This window comes from Symphodus melops, assembly GCF_947650265.1.
Source record: "Symphodus melops genome assembly, chromosome: 5".
Lineage (NCBI taxonomy): Eukaryota > Metazoa > Chordata > Actinopteri > Labriformes > Labridae > Symphodus > Symphodus melops.
The window spans coordinates 13,654,846-13,670,948 of NC_136695.1; the positions used below are offsets into that span (position 1 = coordinate 13,654,846).

General features: G+C 42.1%; 1 protein-coding gene across 1 annotated transcript in view; it reads left to right on the forward strand.

Moving 5' to 3' along the window:
• The window catches only part of LOC306823391 (eukaryotic translation initiation factor 3 subunit H), a 60,130-nt gene extending 46,943 nt beyond the window's left edge, over positions 1-13,187 (forward strand). Inside the window, exons 6-8 of the mRNA XM_079342877.1 lie at positions 4,032-4,152; positions 12,270-12,402; positions 12,884-13,187. Of these exons, the coding sequence (XP_079199003.1) occupies positions 4,032-4,152; positions 12,270-12,402; positions 12,884-12,978 (349 nt within the window). The 3' untranslated portion in view covers positions 12,979-13,187. The remainder of the gene's footprint in view (positions 1-4,031; positions 4,153-12,269; positions 12,403-12,883) is intronic.
• The last annotated feature ends 2,916 nt before the right edge of the window (positions 13,188-16,103 follow it).

The following is a 16,103-nucleotide window of genomic DNA, read 5'->3' on the forward strand; positions in this document are numbered from 1 at the left end:
CCAAATGTTCAACTGAGATGATCATGATGAGTATCCTAAGGATGTGAATATTTAACTTTATCATGCATGTGTGGGTGCTTGATTTTATGCGAACAGATGGATGTAGTTTGAGCTTGATACTTTACACTTCCTGGCATGATGGATGGATGGATGGATGGGGCAGCAGTAGCTCAGTCTGTAGGGACTTGAGTTGGGATTGTTTTTTTCTTTTTTTTCAAGTTCAAGTCCCGGTACAAACCAAGTCTGGAAATTGGTTTGGTCGCTGGAGAGTCCACTTCCTGAGCACTGCCGAGGTGCCCTTGAGCAAGGCACCGAACCCCAAAAACTGCTCTGGAGTGCTCGCTGTGGGCAGCCCCCTCACTCTGAGACCTTTTCCATTAATGCCTGTCGCTAGGATCCTGTTTGTGTATGAGTGTGTATTTCAGCCTGTGTGTGTTCATGTCCATTAACACAGTGTAAAATTCCCCTTGTGGGATAAATAAAGTATAATTATTATAATGGCATGTTTTTATCATAAGTACTGAAAATTATAACACAGTAGTAAATTGCCTAAGTTCTGACATGTTATATTTATTCTGCAATCCATGTGAGAGAAGTAAGAGTTCTGGTAGCTTTGATGTGAGATTGTTCTTGATTTCATCAGTAAGTTGGGCTGCCATTCATTAATTATACAACTTCATTACAACTCCCTTCGTTGTTTTATTTCTAACAGCCGATCAAGCACAAAAATACTTTCTCTAGTTCTTACTACTGAAAGTAAAAAAGAATTTAAAAAAGTGTACAGTATCAGGAGGCAGCCGTCTTAAAAAACACACACACACACACACACACACACACACACACACACACTCTCTCCTGCTCTCCAGCATGTCGTACTTTCACTTTCATAACATCCTGTTTCCATCGTCTCGATTTTTCTCTTTTTCTCCATGCTTTCACTCTTTTAAATACACTTTCATTCAGCCTAAAAAAACAAAAGACAAGAAAAACATCTGCACACATTGATGAGCAAAATGTGTCTGCCTCGGGTCAATTGTGGTTACACTCGAGCTTGTTTATAAGAAAATCTGTGTTATCCTCTAACAATAAGCAGTCATTGCCCGAAAATTGGAAGCAGTTGTTGAGATGGTTAGTGGCAATTCCTTTCATTTGAAGACTTCATAGAGTCTACGAAAATTGAGGGAGGGTAAATTATTTCTTGACATAATGTTTTTTTTCTTTGTTGCACAAGAGAGCTCCTGGAGGTGAAGAGGGATATTGATTTTTAAAATTACTTATTGAAACATCTCACAGCAGAAAGCAAAGTAATCCCCCCCCCCCCCCAAAAAAAAAGAACAACAAACTTTCCCTCCATGTATTCTCTCACACACACACACACACACACACACACACACACACACACACACACACACACACACACACACACACACACACACACACACACACACATACACACACACACACACACACACACACACACACACACACACACACACACACAAAGTGGTTACGTCAGCAAAAGTTCCCACACAGCCAAAGCATACACAGTACTGGCAGTCCTTGCGGGTACAATTGTCATTAAAATAAACAGTCAGAATCTGTCTTCCCACAGTACACGCTGCATTATGTAGCACGCAAACAGTCGTAAATGAAAGATTATAATTCCACAGAGGATCGTACAAGAGGGAGAAGGCTTGAAGTGGAGCTCTGCAGCCTTGTCAAGGTTGAACTTAAGGCAGTTCAAGTGAGGCATGTTGTAAAAGGGGAAAAAAAAGAAGAGGCTCATGGGAGGAAAGAGAACATGAAGGCTGGTAGAGATGTGTGTTGGGTTTTGTCAGAATGACTACGTTTGGGGAAAAGATCAGGGATGTGATTCCAGAGCAGAGAGTTGAGGCGCGGGGACGGGAAGAAAGGTCCGGAGGTCTCAGCTCTGTCAGACCCCTCGAGAGATCTCTCATGTCAGATGTCTCAGCAGACGCACCAGAAGACGGATCAAACAGGAGGTGAACTCAATGATGAGGTCAGAACGAACTGCAAACAGAGAACATGGAAAAATTGTGGCTCTAGTGTTTTTAGAGTTTACGGAAGAGAGATCTTCGAGCTGGAAACTGACGCACGTCCTCATACCGGTAATTGTTGAGTCTTGTTAGAGAGAACGCCGTCGTCCGATGCCAAAGTAAGGAAGATGCGTATCGACGTTTGACATGACATCGTGAACTGTAAATGGTTGTAGAGTGATTTTGGTTTTGAGGTGAGCTGACTCATTACAAGAAGCCCCATCTACCCCAGTCCTCTTTAATGATGCTGCCTCCCTTCGCGAGCCTCAGCCGAACAGAGAGTGGTTCCAGACCTGCCATGTTAAGGATCATCCCGAAGCTCTCACTGCAGATGGAGGAGAGATGAAAGAGATCTGAGGAGCAACATGAGAGAATGCACTAAAGCAGATTTCATGAATTCCATTTGACTGGCAGACACGCCCCCTTATGTGATATGACTCATTGATTGGAGGCAAGCGGTCAGATTTTTAAACCTTTACCTGGGTTTAATGCTAGAGAACAGCAGAGCTTAAATCACACACTAAACTGCCCTTCAGTTTCCTTCAGTGCTGACATGTGATAGATAGATAGATAGATAGATAGATAGATAGATAGATAGATAGATAGATAGATAGATAGATACTTTATTGATCCCGAAGGAAATTCAAGGTCCTTCGTGATGAGCTGGGATAAAAAAAGAAAATGAGAAGAGAGAATGCTACGGTGCTTTTGGCTAAAAAAAAAAACAAAAAACAATAATCCTATTTATAAATTTTATTAGTTTTACATATTTCATTAATTAGGAATGTTTGCTACTTCAGGTTAAACCAAAATAATGTGTTTCTTATCTTTATTAAGAAAGAACCTGTTAGCCCATTTATTTTACTATTATCCACATCATACATGCATTGTGGCTTATGCTGTCAGCCTCTTTTGTTTATAGGATATATATATGCATAATATATGTAATATATATATGTAATATATGTTATATATATATCTATATCCTATTTACTGCACTATTTTGCATCTTTAGTCCATCGCTGACCACTTATACCGTGTTTTGTATTTAACTTTGTAATTTTGTGTTTTAACCTTGTACTTGCATCTTGGCACTTTATTCTTTTGTTGACACTTGATGTATTTGTTGATGCTTTATCTTTGGTAAAATTTGTAGTATAGCTGCTCTCTCATTAATAACCGCTCTGTGTGCCTTTGAATTGCCCCCCCGCCCCCCAGACAACACAGGGGTTTTTTTGTTTTGTTTATTGAATTGGGCTCAAACTGCTCTTTCAAAATATATCCAAAGTTTGCTGATCGTGACAAAATAAATGAAAGTTCCATCAAAACTACATCAAGTACATTTGTACAACACCACTGTTGATGTGCTGATCTGAAGTGTTATTGTTGATGACTTCCTGGTTGTATGCTCACTACCTGACTCAAGAGTCTGTTTTAAGATGGAAGAGAAGAAACTGATTTGGGTGAAAGAACATTTACACTATTGAGATGTGCTTGGTTGGAATGGCCACATGCCATGATATTTTGTATTTCAAGAGGCACACAGAGAATATGTCTAATGACCACGAGTAGATAACTGCAGACGTTTGCGAGTGTCTTTTCTGGAACATGCTGCGAGTGTGAGCAGCATACAAAAGGCCAACATGGGGATCCAAGTCTGAGCCAGCCAGAGCTTTTCACTGACTGCAGGATTGGCGATGGAGCCTTGGCTCAAACTATCCACATGTTGAACCGTGCTTTGGCAAGATGCTTAACTTAACCCAAATTGTTCCCAACGGTCCGGCCAGTGATTTGTATCTTGTGTCTGGGGGATTTAGATTTGTAAACTTGAGTGCTATATAAATGCGCTCCATTGTGTCCTAAGTAAGCTTGTGCTTTTCTGTTGGGCACGGAAAGTGAATTAAAGATTAAACGTCACTGTCGCTGGTGTCACTATTAAAATGTGTGAATGACTTACTGGTGTTTTTCTTCCAGCAACCACCTGGAGAAGAGCCTTCAACTTCTGATGGACAGAGTGGATGACATGAGCCAAGACATTGTCAAATATAACACCTACAGCCGCAACCTGAGCAAGCAGCAGCAGCAGAAGCACCAGGTAGGTCTCTCTCTCACACACGCACGCACACGGACAGACACGCACACACGGACAGACACGCACACACCCGCACTATGAGGTGTGAATCCATTCTAAATACATCCACTGCAGTCTATCGCCTGCGTATCTGCCTGTCTGATTTGCGCTAAACTGACCTCATTAAAGTAGTCGGGTGTAGTGTCAGGTGTGGCAACACTGAAGCTCCTGTGGTCAGACGAGCTTGAGAATTTTTTCTATGTGTTTACATGTCACGCAGACGCTGCTACATAGTGAAGCTCGTCTCGCCACACCTGCGTCTACGCGTTACAAATATATTTATTTTTGTTAGGTGTCATGCCGGTGTGGCGTAGGTGTGCATACGCTTTAAAGTGTGGCGTTAGGTAACGTGTTAAGGCGCATCATGCCAACATGCAACACGACGTGCAATTGTGCCCATGTGTGTGACCATTCAAAGTCTATGGGGGAAAATGTAGGTGTTGTGTCAGACGTTGGTCAGATCGCAGACGTCTTTGCACGAGCAAGGTACGCGATGGAATGAGTGCAGTGCATGTATTTACACATACACATACACGGACACACACACACACACACACACACACACACACACACACACACACACACACACACACACACACACACACGCACACACGCACACACACACACACACGCCAGACAAGCTTTTATTAAATGAAGCGCACGCACCTCATACAGACGCAATGAGCAAGCAGCAGCGGAAGAGACATCATTTTTCCAGAATTTATTCAACAGAAAAGGTACCAACACTCGTACACAGATGCACCTACAGCCACAAACTCCACAGGAAAACAGCAGGAATATTTCTCTGAGCCATGGATACAACCAATTGCTGCTATAATCTCAGCAGGCAGGCAGCATAAGCACCAGGTAGCAAAAACAAACAAACACACACACACACACACACACACACACACTGAAAGACAGAACCTCAGAGAAGGTTGATGCTACAAGCTCACACATCAATGTACATTCACCTGCTGTGGATCAAAAAAATCTGTCTGCAGTGAATGGCAAAGGTTTATAATGTATATAAATATTAAATATCAACTATATAAAACCCTGCAAAGCTCACTGATGCTATACTGTGCACATCATTCATTTCTGGTTGCTCAGCTTGTTGCCTTAAAAAAAGAAAATCATCAATGGAGCATGCGGTCTAAAATGTGTACTGCAACAATGACACCTTGGCAGACGGGACTGATTGGCATTTAAGTGCTTCTTCTGCACGGGGAGTAACCCTCACTTCACAGTGGAGTGAAGACGTGAACAACTTTGTACTTGTGTTATCTGCAGGCGGTAAATTGAGTGTGATTGGCTTTCACCTGGTTGTCGTTCAGAAAGCGTCAGAGGAGATTTGTAGTCGGGTTCTTTTCTTCTTCTTTTTTTGAACGATTAAGCAGTGACGCTGAGCACCTTTTAAAAGTCTCTACAGCTCAGCAGGTAATGCAAGGAAGAAAAAGTGAGCCATTCAATATCAGGACCAAAGATTGACAGTATCCCAGCACTAAAGACTGCAATTATGTGAAATGCCTGTGCAATTAAAAACATCAACGGAGGATGAGAATGGAGGGTTTCTTTGGGGTCAGAAATGCTGCAGAATTTACTGTAAAAAAAAAAACCAAAAAAAGAATACAAATAGTTGAACCACTTCAGATTTCATTCTAACTATTTGATGTCTCTAATTTTAACATACCTGTAAGTGTTTTTGACTTCGGACCAAAATACCGTAAATTCCGTACTATTGAGCGCACCTGGATATAAGCCGCACCGGCTAAAAATAGGTAAATAAATGTATTTGTACATATATAAGCCGCACTTGATTATAAGCCGCAGGTGTCCACGCTATAACAAGAGCTATTTACACAGACGTAGGCTACCGGTAACATCCGCAAATACTGTAGCGTCCGTACGGACGTTAAAGGACGACGAGAGCGTTCAAATAATAACTTTTAATAACCCGATCACTGTCGGCCGTGACCACGCCGTTTACAGCGGAGAACAAAACCATAACTTGCCGTAACAATCCAACTCTCTCACCCAGCGTTCTCTCATACAGCCACTCAACACGTTCTCACTGGTGCATTCACTGACTCTCCACATAATCGGAATTATGAACACATTATCAACTACTGACTTTACAACATGAACCGTTACAATACGAAGCCTAGCCGACGGTGTCTGTAACACGGCTGATGAAAAAGATGACCGTAATATATTTCACAAGAAAAAGTCCATCCATTCACTGCCTCAGATTGACTTCATTACTCACTTCCTCAGTCTCTGTTGTCGCCGTCAGTGTCATCTTAACGTGCAGCAGCTCTGTTAGCTTCTTTGACAGCCAGGTCGATCGCCTTTAACTTGAAAGCTGCATCATATGTATTTCTCCGTGTGTTTTCCATGATGAGGGTGCGTGCATGAAGCGCAAAATGACTGATATTAAGATCCGACGTGACGAAGTCAAATGTTTTTGCGGCAGAAGCTCATTGTCCCCCATAAAAAATCCATGCATTAGCCGCACCGGAGTAGAAGCCGCAGTGCTCGAAGTGTGAGAAAAAAGTAGCGGCTTATAGTCCGGAATTTACGGTAATTACCTTGATGGGCGCTAAAAATATTTAGCTAGTTGCATCGTTTTGAGCCAAAAGACGGTGCCGTAAACATCTGCATGTGGAGCCGTGGTATTGACTACAAGCTCCTCTCTGCTAATCGCAACAGATATCTCACTTCCAGCCCAGTTAAAATGCAGCTGGTCTGCAGTGTAAATGTATTTCAACCCCACATGGTGCATGCAGATTGAGAATAAATGGTTTACAGTGATGTAAGTTGTGGAGTTGGTGTCGGAGTCTTCAAACGAGCTGATCAGTGTCTGCTGGCTACACACACACACGCACACACACACACACACACACACACACACACATACATCCTGTCAAGGAATCCGTCAGGTTCATTTTTACAAGGGTTAATTCGGTGGTGCAGTTATTAATTTTTACTTCTGTAAAGAAAAGTGGGTTCAGAAGGTTTAATTCCAGGAGTCATGCTCAGGCAATCTTCAAGTACCATTGACACTCTGGGATTTCTGATTCATACCGACTCCAAGTATGCGATAATTATAATGAGAGAATTGAAAATTCAAGTTTTTTTAATACAGTATGTCGGGTACAAACTCAAAATGTATTTCGAAGCAGCACAAGCTCACACATAGTCGCACACACACACACGTCCCATGTGCTCAACACTAACCATACACACACCACCTACAAGCACAAACTCCAGAAAAGACCAGAACAAAATGTACAGCCGCGGAGATGAAAAGTCAGCCATGTACCAACTGCAACCTCAGCCAGATGCAAACATCTGGCACCACGTACACAGATACACGCAGTCATTACACAGGGAAATAAAGCACAGAGGCTCAAGGTGACTCACGGTTGTGCGTCCCGTGAGCACGTACCAAATGACACCTACGTTCAAATAGACACATTATTCTGTCATTATCCTCCGCGAGTGGGAACGAGCAAACGTCTGAAATATTCATGTCAACCCGACTGAGTCATCATCTCCTCGGCCGGCGGAGGATAAAATCACCACCAACTTCACACACGTTTGGCAGAGTCGAAAACCAATCGTGTGGTCTCTGACCACAGCTAGTCCGCCGTATGCAGACGATGCGTTTACAACCTGGACTGTAGAGAATCAGACACCTACAAAGTCCCACTCCCCTTCGGCCAAAATCACCCACACTCCAGCTACTATAATCCATCATCCTCCCCTACTGACCTTCAGATCATCACAGTCACAAAGCCGGAGCCCTGAAACACACACACTGGTGTCATACACATTATCGCACAGGCGGACGCCCTCTCCGTTTCATGCAATGCCCCACAATGACGACCACAGAGGAAGAAGAAAGTGAGCCTCTAATGCACCTTTCAGACATCTGCTGTACTTGCTCCATGTAATCTTGTTCTATTGACCCTGCTGCTTCGTGGACAAATGGAACCTTATTAATCATCATAGAAAGTTGCAAAACGGAGCCGTGCTGAGAGGGCTCCATTTATCATTTAGAGCTCTCTGAATTCGGTGAATAGCAGAATCCCAGCCACAATCTGTGGCCACCTTAGTCTTCATACCTCGGGATTTACTTCTCTCTTCCCCTGTTTATTCCTCTGTTCCTCTTTTCTTGTTGGTTTTTTCACTGTGCTTTAGATTAGATTAGGGTGCAGTCTGTTAATCTTATGAACCATAGTGTCGTGATTTATGGCGAATGATGCAATTCAATTACCAAGACATTGTTCAGTCCTTTTCCAGTCATTAGTTCTTGGGAGTTTAATTTACCACTTTCATCATGATAACATATTCTATTGACTCTTTGGAAAACGATATGGATATTTGTGGTTATCGCAAACTCTGCTTCGATATGATTTTATATATTGATTCCATTCAGGGTTCTGCGATCGATTTCACAGCTACATTACACAGAATGAAAAGCAATTTCAGTGTTTTGACAATTCTGTTGCTGAAATGTTTGTTGCATTTAAATGGAAAACATTCTTGAAAGAAAAATAACAGTCACATTTTCCACATTACCGAATCACAATCAGCTTTCTTGGCCTCGTATGCTCGAACACACACACGCACGCACACACGCACGCACGCACGCACACACACACACACACACACACACACACACGCACACGCACACGCACACGCACACACACGCACGCACACGCACACACACACACACACAGAGAGGAATGTGTCTTCAGTTACTCTGCTCTCAATGTACAAAGTTAAACGATGGTTATATGTAAATGTTTTTGATCATTTTTAAATTTAGGGCCCCTGATTACCTTTAACATAACGATGCATGTTTGTTTCATCACATGTCATTTTAAACAGTTCTGCCTACTTTCTGATCCTTTTGCACCACTTAGTGCTTTTTCTGGACCCAGATATAATCATGATCGAATCTTGGGTATTTTCCTTTGAGTACTCACAAGTGGAATTTGAACCGTTATTGTGTCCCTTTATGTTTGGAGATAGACTGTAGATAGAGTCAGAAGGCATAGAGGGGGAGGGGGGGGGACCACTTCCAGAAAAGGAATCACAGGTAGAATTGGAACCCAGACCACCCACTCTTGAGGACTTAAACCCAACGTACAGGGGGGCGGGCACTAACTGCGAGGTTCTCTCTGTTGATCTACAAAGCCTGTATCAGACCCCATTGCACTACTGTTCCTATACAATGATTAATGTAGATACTGAGGGGAGATTGTTTTTATCTTTATTGGATCTTAAATGGAAATCATAAACGGATAAAGAAAAGTGCAAACAGGGGCAGTAAATACAGTGAACTGTCATTAAAACATACACACATATTTACGTAGACTGTCCTTGAAATCCCCGAGTTGTTAGTTCTGACGTGCACCTGACAGCGTGGAACAACAGGGCACAATATCCTACCCACCCACTCAAAATGAATATTACAGCACACGCCACCCTTTCTTATCTGGATGGAAAGCAGCAGGTGGACATTGCTGTTCATCAGGTGCAGTTTCAAGTTGTAAACAATTATACTCTTGATTGTGATGGGGGACTACCTGTTTCGACACCAGTGTACAGCCACTTTGTACAGAACCTACAATAACTGCACAATCAACTTGTGGAAAACTGCCTAGCCTGTTACGAGGCGGCACCAGACGTGAGAACGGTTTGTTAAGCAGTACACAAAAGGGGCAGTGCTACACCCTGCCTAGTTCTAGGATATTTATAGCAAGCACAGCAAGATTAAGGCCAAGGGATTGAATGATCCCACCACGCAGGAGTGTATTCAGGAAGGAGATACTGAATGCGACAGTCAAGCTTCTATTCTCAGACTTTAAGAACCCTGAATAAAAAAGGTCAAGAATGCTCTAATCAATCAACTTATCTGCCAGAAACAGCTCTGCCTTTTTTTAAAAAACATGTTTATGTTCTTGTTCTTTTTTTCTTTAATTACAAACTTTACGATCATTATGGCACCCTTCTGAACTGTGATATCTAAAGTCGACACAACTTATGAGCTGTCTGTGAATTACAGCTAAGTCTCCTAACCCAGTAGTAGCTAGAAACACATCATCCCCAGCATGATGCATGGTGGCTCCAGCAGCAGCAGCAGCAGCACGCTGAGGGGACGCTTCCCTGCAGCAGCTCTGGAGAGACTCACGGAGGTGGAGGTGGAAATGAATCCAACAAAAATTAAAAGAAATCCTGCTGCAGTCTGCAAAAAAAGAACAGTGAATTTGGACTGGATTATTTTCAACGAAGACCACGACCTTAAACGTATAGGCAAAGCTTCACAGGGGTCCAGACCTCAGTCTAATTAAGACTTTAAGTTGAACTTTAAACCTGATCTTTCACTTGCAGTGCAAAACGACACCGAGCCTGTGTATAGTTTCTAAAAGACAAAACTGGAAATGGGGGCTTAAAGGAGGAAGTTTCATATTTGTACTTAAATTAGATCAGTGGAATTTTTTTTACTCTGACATTTACTTCCAATGGGGTTTGGTAAGACATTTTAGGCTCTGTTTGTCTATATTTAAATACGGAAAGTGGAGCACAACTGCAAACTGCCTTTGTATCCTTGTCACCTAAATTTGCACACATTAGCATTTTGATGATGCACAGTCGTGATGTGACACGTTGGTAGGAGAAAAGGAAACTGGAGGAGTATCGATTCTTTTGAACAAATAATTACATTTTTCATTTCTGAGCAGTTTCCTCAGTCACCCCTACAGGTGTGTCGTGGGTTGTTTGGTTAAAAGCCCTCGATGCTCCCACCTCATTTTGTCCTCCTCCTCCTGCAGCCTCCCATTCCACCAATCTGTGTGTCAGTCTTTCCTCCATCTTGCCAAATTAACAAGGCTTTTAGGATCTCCAGAGACCCGGCACCTTACTGATTTACCGACTGTCAGCCTTCCACAAATCACTCCATCCCTGCCAGCACTTATAACTCTTCTTTCTGTCTCTTCTTTCATCACAATGTTTCCTTGCATCTCGCTGCCTTCCTCTAACTGTTTTGAGGCCATTCCCATTCTCTTTGTTCTTCATCTTTCTTTGTGTTTTTTTACTATCAGCTGTCAGTCGCTGCTGTCTGTAGTACTTGTAGCTATATCACCCCCCTTTTTTTATTCTTCTTCTTTTCCCCATTCCTGACATTCTTTCCTCTTACCTTCTTTATCCTCCTTTTTTTTGCTACTTAATAAAGTGAACCATCCTGATATTATTAGATAACTTCTTATGGAGCCAAATATTTTGATTAGAATCCTTATTAAGCCCAACAAGAACACAGAGGCTCCATTTTTAGACACCAAAAGAAAAGAAATCTGAGCGTGACTTATGCTAACCTTTAATGAATCGATCAAAGATTCAGCCTGAGAACCTCCTCGCTCTGTTCTTTCTCATTCTTGACCTGTTTGTTCGAACTCATGAGGTGTCGGAAATGTTCTTTCTTGTAAGTTTAAAAGCAACACAAACTGCAACTACAACGCTGACAGACAACACGAGTCCAAAAAAAAAAAAAAAGTGGCTGAATGGGTCGGTGCTAAAAGGAATGCATGCTGTATTAAAGACTTTGTCACGTCAAACACATCTGTTTCAATTAAAGGCATTCACGCATGTAAACACCAGACCTTATTAGACCATTCAATCAGAGTCATTTCAATCAGAGTCATTAAACAAATGTGCATCTATTGTTTCCTCTTTTAAGTTTCTACTCACATTATCCTCCCTTGGCTTCCCCTCTTTGGAGATTTTGGCCTTTTTCTTAACGATACGACACCGTGCCGTACACTTTAATGTCCCCTTGGGGAAATAGGTCTTCTCCTCCCGGGCTGCATACATTTAGCTGCCTCTTCATTAGAATAAAGAACAACAATAGAAACAAACAACATTCTCCATGTACCGTAAAAATATTTTCTATGATCCTTTTTCAGTGCAATTACTCTGTTTTTTCTTCTTCTAATTCCTCTTCTGTGCCCTCTGTTCTCTAACACAACCCCTCTTTCTCTGTCTCGCTCTCTCTCTTTTTTTTTTTTTTCTAGTACACCCAGCGGCGCCAGCAGGAGAACGCCCAGCGGCAGAGCAGAGGAGAGCCCCCGCTGCCTGAGGAGGACATCACCAAAATGTTCAAGCCCCCCCAGCCTCCTCCTCGCATGGACACGCTGCTTATTGCAGGTACGCACACACACACACACACACACACACACACACACACACACACACACACACACACACACACGTACACACACACACACACGTACACACACGCACACATTCCTGGCTTCAAATCCATCAGCCGCCTCCGCTCCCCTCACAGGAGCTCAGGTTCTGTTTTGTAATTATCTCCGCTATTATCTTGAAATTACATTAATTTAAAGTTTATTGACTCAATCTCCAACTCGACCGCCCCTTCCCCTGCTCCCTCACGCTGTTCAGCTCTCCTCCGCCTCCATGACAACATTCGGATCCTTTTGTTTACTCTGCTCCCCCTCTAATTTAATGTTTTGCTGTGCTGCTGTTTTTCTCCCCTTCCCCTGCTTCCCCCGGTTGTTTGTGTACATGTCTGCGTACACGCATGTATGTATGTTTCCGTGTGTGTGTTGTTGTTTTTTTTTCGTGTGGGGGCACGTGGATGCATGTGGCTACCCTCCAACAGGGCAAATCAACAACTACTGCCAGAACGTGAAGGAGTTCACATCACAGAATCTGGGGAAGCTGTTCATGGCAGAGGCTCTACAAGAACACAACTAAAAGGAGACAAACGAGGGAAACCAGCAGCAAGAGAGGAAACGAAGGCGCACAGAGGATGAAGAAATAGAACGCTGACACCAGGAGAAACATTACAAACATCTTTATAATTTTGGAGAACGATTCATTGTTTATGCCTAACAATAACTTGTAAAAGAGTTATCTTTTTAAAAACCCTTGATATTGATTGAAATAAAATTCTTCCATCTCTACGTCATGTCTGCCTTTTGATTTTGTTCGCACAGTTGAACTGATTCTACTTTTCATGGTAATTGCAGCATTTAACTGTAGACTTGAAGATTGTCTCTACAGGACTATTTCATTTTGTGCACATTGCTGAAATGAGGGATAATGGAAAAATAATTACACACTACAATGGTATTCAAACATAATTTCCTAGCTTCATGCTTTTCATCTTGCGGTTCAAACATTAAGCAGGTGAGAACAATTATGATTGGATTTGCTGAAGTGTTGGTTTGAACCGTGGGAACAGTGATATCCTTGTTAACATAACAGCCGTAGAAGAAGAAGTTAAAGCTAAGCATTAAATGAAATGCCACTTTCATGTCTCTACCTCCACTGTCTCGCAGCACTGAATCGACTTTTGATGTTTTTCTAACTCGACTGCAGTTACACAGCCTTTTATCCACGCAGGTAAAAAAGAATGTTTATTTTTAGGATGCGTAATAATGTCCCTGTAGTGACATTAACCAGATTAAGATTTTAAAAAAAGAAATCTCTTCTGTTGAGTTTTTAAGTAACCATTTCATGGAGAGACTGCAGGTGTGCCAAACAAAAGAGGAAAAAACCGTCAAATGCACTCTGAGGCCTTCCTTATTAACTGCTGTTCTGTCTGTGAGTGCCAAAAACACAAATTATTTGACAACATTTTAGGGAAACTGGCAACAAGGGAAACCAAAAACTGTGCTTTTTAAAATTTACTCATGAAACCGTGTAAATAATCCATGCTAAAACATCAATAAAGAGCGGGTTGAAAGCTAGAATAGACGGCTCTTACAAGAACACGGGGAATTTGTCCGACAGCCGGCTGAAGTGGGATGTAAACATCCACCTCATTGTCATTCATGGCCATCACAGAGCTCACCTTCAGAAACCTGACTCTGTTATTCTAACATTTATCAAATCCTTTATGGAGACTCCTACCTCTTTTTTTGTGTGTAACAGCTTATCAGAGGGCGACAGAATCAGCCTGAACAATATTGTTATTGAAGTCAAATATAGTGATTCTTTAGTGGCCAACCAGTGATAAGGGAATCAATGAGCATGTTGAACCTACCTGACCACAGCGTACCTGTAAAAAAATAATTGTTAGACTTTATACCATCTTCTATCCAACATTTCTAGACTGCTGCTTATTCTATGTTGTGCTTTTTTTGTTGTTTTTGATTAAAATCCATCCATCCATTCTACTGTTTAGGGATCTTGAGGGAGCTGAAGCTGATTTCAGCTGTCAGTGGGGCAAGGGATGAGGTACACCCACCCAGTCAATTACAGGGCCAAAAAAAAAAAAACGGACAGACAACCATATTCATACATTCACACCAAGACACAATTGACACCAATTAACCTCAAGAGCATGTCTTTGGACTGTGGACGGATGCTGAAGACCTAGTGGACCCAGAGAGAGCCCAGCGCTGCACTGGGAGAAAACGCAAACTCCAAATCGTCAGTCAATAACCTGCTAGAAAATCACAATCAGCAACAGCCTCACTGCACTAGTGCTAACCCACCCACCCTTTTTCTTTTTTACCTCTTTAATACACTTTGGTATCAGTTCTTCCTTCTAGTACTGGAGTAGTTTGTTACCCTCTCAGAATGGACTTTAATGAGGTACTGCTTCCTTCATCTTAAAGCTGTTATCATAGTGATGATAAAAAAACATGTTTAGCATGCTCATCGTCTTGAGTTTTATCAAACCAACATTCGCTCATTTACACTACCACAATGTATCCTGAATATAGAAATGTTTTGTGAGTGTTGGATAATAAACGTTTCTTTCAGTTTATGTTTTTATTTCTAGAAGTTAGAAATAGCTTTGAAACTCTTGAATGTTTTTTGCTTCATCATAGAGCATGATTGTTGAGTTGGGAGGTGGACTGTGTTGTGCAGTGGCCCTTGAAGGAATAAATGTAGATGACTCATGTGGCATAACAGCTCAGTAAAACAACCACGAAAAGTTAAAATTGAAAAAAAAAAGGAACTGATAACAAAGAACACTTTCAAAAGTGCTCATAAAGTCCATCAGAAATGAAGGGCAGGGCATCTTAAAATAAACCTTTGCTGACCAATAATTCTGCATTGAACATGTTGGTAAGTAAAAGGTCCAGTAAAGTATCCTTCAACCTGTCTGCCACTCCACTAGCTCGCTTACTTCAAATCCTGCATGAGAGCGTCACATGTGTAAGCTGTTTAGCTGCTGGTCCTCTGCAGCGCATATCTTGGTATTACCTTTCTGGCCACTAAAGCCCGTCTCATTTGTATGGCTTGTCACCAGTGTCCACTCCAGTTGAAAACAACACGAGGCTGAATTGATGGCTCTTGGAGCTCCACGTAATAAGAAAGCTGCCGGCGTGTGGTTCATTGTATAATAATTACACCGCAGCTCTATCTCGCTGCGTGTGTGTGGCCGTTGTTCTTCCTCGACCTGTGCTTAAACAGCATCATCTAATTCAGCAGATGATGTTATTTAACTCGTCATCAGCATCGCCCAGTCGAGTAATAACTTGTAGTGCTCCTGCTTGTCATCAACACAATGTCATTAACAATAATTACAAGTCAAGCAACATGATGAACGCTTATTGGAATGGTGACACTCGAGCCGGAAATGATTTCCTCCCCAAATCATAACATGTTTCCCCGACAGGCTGGCAGGATGGCATATATTAATTCACCACAGAGGGCTCGGTTTATATTTATTAATTGGAGGATCTGCTGTTTTGACAGGCTCACCTGCCCTTGTGATTGATGTGTTGTATGATGTGAGGCCTTCTCTTCCAAGCAGGTATTGACTAGTGTTTGATGAGTGTCTCCTTCTAAAGCTGTGTTGTTTGTAATTCTGAAGCAGCTCTGTAGGGGGGTGGGGGGCATTGCCCTTGAGGGCCAGATGG